The 9841-nt window shown below is 35.6% G+C and overlaps 1 protein-coding gene across 8 annotated transcripts in view; it reads left to right on the plus strand.

Annotated features, from left to right (window-relative positions):
* grip2b (glutamate receptor interacting protein 2b) overlaps nt 1–8193 on the plus strand; it is a 173141-nt gene extending 164948 nt beyond the window's left edge. For all 8 annotated transcript variants that reach the window (XM_047810651.1, XM_047810652.1, XM_027140814.2 and 5 more), the window contains exons 22-24: nt 4823–5050; nt 5582–5728; nt 7575–8193. In XM_047810651.1, coding sequence (XP_047666607.1) covers nt 4823–5050; nt 5582–5728; nt 7575–7772 — 573 coding nt within the window. In that variant the 3' untranslated portion in view covers nt 7773–8193. The remainder of the gene's footprint in view (nt 1–4822; nt 5051–5581; nt 5729–7574) is intronic.
* The last annotated feature ends 1648 nt before the right edge of the window (nt 8194–9841 follow it).

The raw sequence follows: 9841 nt of genomic DNA on the forward strand, positions 1-9841 counted from the left end.
AGAAGACATCTTTAGCCTAAGCATTTTGTAACCGTAAGTTTTCAGTTTATTTGTATAGCACTTTAAACAATTGACATTGTCTCAAAGCAGCTTTACAGAGGCATTAGAAACAGAATTAAAATTGTATAGTTAAAAATTATGTTACCAAATATCTCTAAAATTTACCCCTTCATTTCTATACTGGACATGATAATGTCAGTGTAAATAATGTCCTTTCTATAATGATTTATAGTCATGTGGAATTGTGCAAACAAGAGCTCCTGTGAAACTAGAAGGTCTGGGTAATTTCTAAGTTAATTAAAGATTTAACACTAATTCCTCCTGCCAAAGTCTTCAAATGTTCTCTGACGAAAACCTGAGCACAAAACTGACCGACACAATGAGAGCTCAAAGACGGTGTGATAGCCTCCAAATGGTTCAATCTTCAGTAAAGCCACAGGTCACAGGCTGTCTATGTAGATCTATGCCAGCAGAGTGTACCATCAAGTGACGAGACTCCAACCAGGGGTAGGGCGTCAAGATGGATCAGGCAGGTCTGGAAAGGAAGCGGTCACACTGGGAACTTGGGTTTCAGCCATGAGAAAGTCTTCAGGACAGAGGACTTTGCAATTTTGGGTTTCTCAGTAATATGACACGCTGTTTTTTTTTTTTTTTTCAAAGAGAGAAAAAAGGTGAGGCATGATGAAGTGATTCAATTCAATTCAATTCAAGTTTATTTGTATAGCACTTTTTACAATAGACATTGTCTCAAAGCAGCTTTACAGAACATAAACATAGAGCAGAAGGTAAACATAATTAATGATAAAGGAAATAACGAATAATAAAAGTAAAAGATGAACTAATGTGTTTCTATGTTAAATGTAAATGATAAAAAGCAGCTTTAATAGTGGAATAAAAGGACTAAAAATGAGAGGAAGGAGGAGGGGAGGCATTAAACTAATGTAAGGGTTTAGCCAAGAATTTTATATATATAATTTAAATTGTTTATTCTGTGTGTGTGTGTGTGTGTGTATATATATATGTATATATATATATATATATATATATATATATATATATATATATATATATATATATATATATATATATTCTGAATATATATATATATTCAGAATAAACGATTTAAATTGATTAATTAGTCCATAATGAGCAAGCCATAGATGATAGACGAACGAAAATATAGGAAGAACATTGACAAGAACCAAACTCAAAAGCGAGCCTTCTGGGTGACACAGAATAGTATGATTATAAATAATTTATAATAACTATAATATATGGTCAAAAAGTAAAATTATGTATCCAGGAAATTCATTATATTTTTTATGAAGTTTCTTTTGTTAAAGTTATCAACTGTTCACTGAACTTAAGTACTGTAAAAGATTGTAATTAGCAGCTGCAGCTATCATAAAAAACACCCTATTATCAAACACTCATTCATATCAAGTCAAGATTTTGGCATGTTTTTTTGGATATGGGAAGAAGCCATGAAGAACTTGGAAAACACTAAGACATACCTAAGGTTCAAACTGATAGTACATCCCATTAAGTTCTAGAAATAACAATTTGCATTTAAAAGAAAGTTGCATCCACTAAAGGCTGGAAAGTATCTTAGTGACTGTCATGATTACACAAATCAGCAATTGACTACATTGCCCATCCCTGTTTTCTTGCCATGTGTCACACTAATCACTCACTCCTGCTCCGTGTTTCACTTTGTTTTGCATCATTATTTAAGTTCTGGTTTCTGTCATGTTTTTGTTGCTCCTGTATTGCATTGCCTTTCATAACCTTGCTCAGTCTGTATGTTTCCTTTTCAGTCAGGTTCATCAATGTTTTTTTTCTCATGTCGTCTCAGTGTGTTTTTCTTTGTTAACTTTTCCTCTGACTTAATCATTAGAAATGTATTTGAATTAAATTGTATAATTTAGTATATAGGGGGCACGGTAGCTTAGTGGTTAGCATGTTTGCCTCACACCTCCAGGGTTGGGGGTTCGATTCCCACCTCTGCCTTGTGTGTGCAGAGTTTGCCTGTTCTTCCCGTGACCCGGGGGTTTCCTCCGAGTACTCTAGTTTCCTCCCCCGGTCCAAAGACATGCATGGTAGGTTGATTGGCATCTCTGGAAAATTGCCCGTAGTGTGTGATTGCGTGAGTGAATGAGAGTGTGTGTGTGTGCCCTGCGATGGTTTGTCACTCCGTCCAGGGTGTATCCTGCCTTGATGCCCGATGACACCTGAGATAGACACAGGCTCCCCGTGACCCGAGAAGTTCGGATAAGCGGTAGAAAATGAATGAATGAATGAATGAATGAATTTAGTATATCCTGTAAAGCTGCCTTGCAACAAAATGCATTTTTTGACTACATAGTACATAGTTATAGAAAGGAAAATATATTTTAAGTTATATTTCAGTTTGAAATATTTCAGCTTCTTCAGTGCCAGGTTTCTGTAGGGTTAGAGTTACAGTCTCTAGGAATTCATGATTTTCTTTATTTTGTACTTTTTGAATATTCTTCAGGGGAGAAAAATGTGTGCAATCTTTTTAAATTACTAGACTAAAAATAGACTAAAACTATTTGAAATACTTTACAGTTTCCTCTGAAAGTCCTTAGGTAACTCTCAGGGATTTGAATAGTCTGTGGAAACAAATGCAGACTTTTATTGTGGAAGGTGTAATTGGAGCAAACAAATGATGAATACAAACAAAGCAGGAAAAGCCTTCCTCCTCCCAATTTGTAATAAAACTTCCCTTATTTGAATATATTTAGACTTCATCCACGTTATGGAGCAAAAGTAAAAACTGAGTTATACCACTCGAAACTCATTAAAGTGTTTTCAGAAATGAAGAGAGATGGATTTACTATGTTTATTATACTATATGATATCAGTTAGCACTAATTATTAATAACATTGTTGTTGCTCCTCATGGAGCTGGAGCAGAAAACAAATCCCTAAATTAATAACCAGGAGCCTCTATATATACATCAGACTGATTCTGTATTGTATAGACTACTAAACTATTCTGAACATCTGCCAGGTCTAAGATGACTGCCTTGAATGTCTCCCCATGATGATTTACCCATGACTGTATGAGACTAATATAACTATACAAATCTATGGATCATTGGCAACACTTTCCATTCAGCTTCTGTTAACTAACCACTTAACTACTGCATTATTTTACATTAACAAACCATAAACGTCAGCATTAATTAAGCAATATTTCCAAAGCAAAGAGTTGAAAATCTGCATGGTTCTGATTTGGATAAGGCTGAGTGCTGCAGGTAACAAGTAACTGATATTTCTGACACAATATGACTAAATATTTTCATATTTTTTCACCATCTAGGAAAATAGTTCCCACCTGGAGTCTTGCATGTTGCCATGTGATGCAGAAAAACCCCATGCTAACAAACTAATGATAGCATTATGAAATTTTGTAGAAAACACAAACAGTAAAAAGTACCAGTGCTGTAATGTAAGCAAGCAATACAACCTTAATGCCCATTTATTCTACTAGATCTTTCCTCCAACTGGTAGAGATTTCCAACCCTGTGTGTGTTCATACCCAACATGAAGTTATGGGTCTTCTTTCTTGTGGTTTTTCCTGTGAATGTGTGGCTCAGTGAGTCTGAGTACTTGGTCCTTGTGAAAATTCTGCTTGCAGCTTTAATTCCAATTCTTAAACTAAATGAACATGAAGAGTTAAAATATTTTCAGTGCTTCAGTACTCATTTAATAAATGATTGATAGCTACTGGGGTTTATGATTAACATTAGATTGATAAGGGGTAAGATGGTTATATTTATCATCTTGACATGCCTGATAAAGGCAACACTAACTAGTAGTAGCAAGCTGTTAATCCAACCCTAAACATTTGCATCTGTTGTGTTTATTAGGGAATATTAAAGACTTCAAGACCAATAACACTATGATACCAATTTCTGCCTAATAAGAGTTTCTGCCAGCAAACAGTTTTTTCACTATTTCTCCTACAAATTATGTCCAATTGACATCATCATCTAGCAGAAAACAACATGCATCATCTTCATTCCAACCTGGAAAAAACTGTCAAAAGAATTTTGAATACTCCAAAAGGTTTTCCTATAATGGGCAAATGAATCTGACAGTGAAGTCACCAAACAGGAAGTGCAGCTGTATCTGAACAAAGAATTTCAGTTGTTATGCTAAAAGAATAGCTAATAGTTAAGAATAATTATAGCTAAATAGCTAATATTTTCAGTGTTTTTAGTGCTTCTGTACTACAAGTTCATAATGTATTGGTCGCTACTGGTGTTTATGTTCAACATTAGGTTGATAAGCTGGCTATAAATGTTAGTTATCATCTTGAAATGCTTGATGAGAGGCCACTTGATCTAATTATTATTCATGTTATTGTAAATATGAATATATTATACTGGAAATAAAGATCCCCAGGTTGTTTCTGTTCTGATCCACAGCTAAAGAATGTGCTAATCTTTATAACTGGATCTAAACTGTGGCAATTAATCCATCACAATTTTGCTCAAACCAAACCAAAGTAAAATAGTCATTAAGCAGGTTTTGAATAAGAATTTCTTCAAATCGTGATAAAAAAAATGCAATATGTTAATAATTTCCAGGGAAGGGAGTGGAATGGTGCTTCTGAAAAGCTATTAAATGACATCTTCATAGCTTTCCAGCTAACTTTGTTTTATTAAATTGCATTAGATCATTTTTAAATCAACACTTGGCAGCCAATCAGAGTTCCATACAGAGCTCCCTATTGAAAGTTGATGAGCTGATTTAACAGTAATCACTGTTTGGCTCTTATCCTCTCACTTAGGCCTCAATAATGACTGGCAGCACTGTGAGTTTGGGAGTAGAGAGCACCAAGTCTCAGAGTGAATCAGGGAGCCAGGCCAACATCAGCCCTCTCAGAAAGAGCTCGCATCCTCGCAATGATGCCAAGAGCAAGAGCACACTACGCATGTCAGAGAAGACCTGGGAATCACGGAGGATCAAGGAGGAGATGCAAGAGATCCTGTCTCCCACTCCACTAGAACTGCACAAGGTGCGGAACCAATACACAACAGTGCAGACTACTGAATAAGGATCTAAATGTAGTTGAATACATGATTAGCAATGAGCAGATAATGTGTTCCTAAGAAGTACATGTACATATATGCATATAAATACATACAGTACACCATTCATTTAAAGTGTTAATTCTTTAATCTTTAGGGACTGCCTGTTCAGGGTCACACTGGTTTACAGTGAAATAGAACGTAGGAAGAAAATAGAAGGAAGGATGGAAGAAAGAATGGAATTGAAGTTTTGTTTGGTAGAAAAAAGAAAATAAAATGCTTGGTTTGGGAGAAAAAAGAAAGGAAATGTTGGCTTGGGAGGAAAAAAGAAAGGAAGAAAGGAATTGAGAAAGGGAGGGAGAACGGAAATCGACAGACACACGTGTATTTAAAGCACTAAACAGATAAGTTGCATTGCTGAGATAGTAAACTGGTGATTGTAAAAGCATAACCTAAAAAAAATTGCATTTTGTAGTGTTGTGCGTGTGTCTAAAATTAATTCGTCTGACCTTTTTCAGGTGACAGTTATTAAGGATCCAGAAAGAGATGATTTTGGCTTCAGTGTGTCAGATGGTTTCTTGGAGAAAGGTGTCTATGTAAACATGATCCGGCCCGAGGGTCCAGCAGACCGTGCAGGACTCAGGCCGTATGACAGGATCCTCCAGGTGCTCACACCTCCTTCATATCACTGCTTCTCTCAGCAGCATGGTCTTTTATTTGCTCACAAGTCACATTGTTTATTGCATACTCTTTAATATACTCTTAGACATTTGTAGAAAGAATAGACACAGGGATGTGTCCAAAGAGGCTGGGGTGCTACTGGCTCCTACTGAAATCTGGTTTGCCTTCAGCAGGAAACAGCATATCAGAATTAGACATGGAAATATTCTGTCTTAATGAGACAAGAAGCACAAAGCTTTAAACATGCACTTCTGGTACTGATCCACAGATACCTCTCAAATACGATTAGTCAGAAGCTCGATATTTTCAGAGTACAGATTTGATTCATTTTCTATAACAGTGGCTCTGACACTACACATAATCTGTTTAGGTGAAGTTAGTAATATGGAAAAGCTCTCCATTGTTCAGTTCCTGGTAACATTTGTAAAGTGGTAAACCTGTACATTTCTGACATGGATGGCTTGATTTGCAGCTGCTCAGAAAAAGAAAAGCTGCAGTTTTGTCTTAAAGTGATTTAAAGAGAGCACTATAACCACAGTTTCTACTGACTATAATGTACACTGGAGATAAAAAGTTTACTCATCCCTGCTAAATCTTCCGGTTTTTTTTTTGTTATACTAAAGCATTGCAAAAAATTTAAATGAATGTTTCAAGGTCTTTTATTGTGAATATGCTTATCTACAACCTAGTGTGTTTCAAAACAATGGCAAAATTTCATTTAGAAGATACAGTATATTCCATAATGTACAGTCTTTCTATACCAATACAGATGAACAGATTTGATGGCATCATTCTGGACTTCAGCTTATCATTAGTTTTTTTCTCTCCAGGCATATGCTTTCTAGAATCTGATTTGTCCCACCCACAAAATTATAAATATGACCAATAATGTTGCTGTGTTGAGTGAGGGAAATGGGTTATTCAGTTTTTCAATTACAAGTTCTTGAAGAATAAAATGGCTTGAATTTATTCATTGTAAAGGGAATGGGATTTTTTTTTTTTTTGAAAGCTACCTTCAACTTGCAGAAACAGCTGTTCCTACCCTTTACAATGCAGAGGCATTGTCTCTGGTAGACGTAAATATTTTACATAACAATTATTATATCATGTTATAGCTTGGGTTCATGTCCATTATAGTAACTGTCAAGTATAGCTTCTCTTGGGTTATGAGGTATGCTAAGCACTACTGGCTATTTATAAAACGTTCAAAGGATATATTTGATATATCCCACCCTGACTTCCTGTTTCAGTGGAAATTACTTTGATACATCACATTAATATTGCACATTTCAAGGTCTATCACAAAGACTACATATTAAACCATTAAAATATGGTCAGGTCTTTTTCTATGTTTAATCTGATATACTGTAGCAACGAACAAAAGTGAAGCACAATACAAATATAAACGCTTCAAAGAAAAAAGAACAATGTGTACACTTCTTTACAAATACTTAGTTAGCATACAGTAGCTTTTGTTGAATATACCGCACCCAGTGGGTTTTTTTTTTGTTACCAGAGTTACCAGAGGTACCAACTTGGCACAGCATGATTTGTTATTTTTATTCGATTCTTCCTTATAAAAAATGTTCCAGATCTGCAAGGGGATTTATTCCTAAATTTTGTTTGTTGCTTTGTCACGTTAAAGGTGGGAAATGAGCTGACATGATTTAACTTACTTTATCTTACTGCATAAAAAAATATATAATTAATATCAGTGTGCCGACTAATATGTGATAACAGGAAGTTCTACAACATTAAATGTAAATATAAAGGAATTAAATGGTTTTTGCTGTGCTATGCATTAAGTAAAATAATTGCTGTGATTCCCAGGTCAATCATGTGAGGACACGAGATTTTGACTGCTGCTTAGCTGTGCCTCTTATCACAGAAGCTGGAGATAAACTGGAGCTTGTTATTAGTAGAAATCCATTAACTCAGCCTGGTGTTGGTCAATCTCTCGACTGCCATTCACGTTCAGCTTCTGTGACACACAGCCGAGAGCACAGCAAGACCACAATGGAACTGTGACAGCACACTCACCTGGCAGTTACGCCCTGAAACCGATTCGGGAACTGCTCTACATGCCATTCAAAACACTCTGAACCTTGGACTGTATGTTCAATAGATGTGACAGGTTTTCAGTAAAAGATAAACAATGACCTGTGCTAAAGTTTTTTTTTTTTGTTTTTTTTTAACAGAACTGTGATTGAAGTAGAACAGGAAGTGTGAATGACCTTGTCCAACACTTACAGAGTCTTCTTGTTTGCACCGAAAACAAAGAGCCACTTCTTGTCCAGTGGCATAAAAAAGAAATTATACTGGATGAAGGTCAAACTTTTCACCATTGTGTATAATGTACACCTTTGTAGTCTTTCCATAGCAGCCACCTTACTGTAGAAAAGAACATGCCCTTCATAAAGCTTTCATTAAACACTGTATTTTTCCACTATCAAGCCAAAGGCTGAGTAAATGTGGGCTGGTTACGTAAGATTCAAAATATGTTTGCCATTGCCAAGCCAAGTACAGCCCTAGAATTGGCTCTCTCACATGGTTGGTGCCCCCACCACCACCACCACCCCAGTGTTCAAGTCATTCTTTTTTGCCCACTAATACCCTAACTGAAAGAGTGGAAAAAAGCAATGCATAAGAGGACTCCTATTGCAGTGTTCTGGATAAATTGAAACCTAATAAAGGGGCTGTTTGATTTCTGAACAAAGCTCTGACATGACACACTATTCTTTATTTGACAGAGTATGAATATTGGGTTCTGTTTGTACAAGAAGGCAATTCATTTCTTACATCTACAAACTTACACACCTTGTCAAGCACTGAGTATTGCACAAATTTATGTAATTAGCACACACACACACACACACACACACACACACACACACACACACACACACACACCAGTCCATGCTAGTATTTGCTCTTAGATTTGATACCGGGAATGACTTTTATGCTCATGCACTTAAACCCTTCCACATTTTCTAGTGTACAATTCATCCTGGAATTAAAATGGATTTACGTTGAATTTGTACAATTTTTAAAATATGGGATTTTTACAATTTATTTGATGAAGTTGCAACATAATTTTCATTGTGAGATGCTTTTTTAAACAAAAAAGCAGACATTTTATATGATTATATACAACAATACAATGTTATACATCTGGATTTTGAGTTTATTTTAGTTCCTTGGATTATTTTTGCCCATTCTTCTTCAAATTTGCAAGTTCTATTTCCAGATCCTACTCATTATGACATGCTTAAAATAAGACACTACCACCACCATGCTTCAGCTGTGAAGATGTTTTTTTTTTCTCATAATGATGAGCATTGTTGGTTTCCTCCCAAACATAGCACTATGTACTCAGACCAAGAAGTTTAAGTTTGTGCTGCAAAGTCTTTTCAGTTTTATAGGCTTCTGTTTTCTTCTATGAAGCCCAGCTTTATAGACTGGGGATAGATGCCTTGTGAACTGTCTTAGCTGTAGAACTCTTCAGCTCCTAGAGATCTTAACTTTATGTTCATCTCTTACTAGATGTTTACTTCTCTTTTTATTTTCATGTGTTCTCTAATAGTCTGTGAATTTTGAGATCATGTGATTTTTATTTGCCAGACATGGACCCAAGTTAAATAATTATGTCATATTTTATTATTTTTATGTTATGTTAATTTATTGGTTTTCCAGCAACACTACTGATGCATTCTGATGCAGTTTGACATTTGTATTAGTTAATAATTTTGCAAGTTATTTTATATACATTTGTGGAATTATTTCCATATAAATCCATTTCAGTTTCAGGTTGTAAGATTAGAAAAGTGCAAGGGGTTGGGGTTAATACATTCAAGGCTCTGTAGCTTTAACAACTTTGCCCTTCACCGTGTGTGTTCAGGACTCAAGGGCACATTTCGTTCTTTTGCAGTGGGCTTTGTAGGCAAGCCATGCTATAACTGATGAAGCTTGCCAAACATCTCAGACATTTTGCTCAAGTTATTTTTGTCTCACCTTCCTGAAAAGGTCTCATAAATCTGTGTGTAGCCAAGTCACATTTGGAAAGATCAAACCTTTGGGTTTAATCTTATTTGAAGCCT

Source organism: Tachysurus fulvidraco, chromosome 2 (genome assembly GCF_022655615.1).
Source record: "Tachysurus fulvidraco isolate hzauxx_2018 chromosome 2, HZAU_PFXX_2.0, whole genome shotgun sequence".
Classification (NCBI taxonomy): domain Eukaryota; kingdom Metazoa; phylum Chordata; class Actinopteri; order Siluriformes; family Bagridae; genus Tachysurus; species Tachysurus fulvidraco.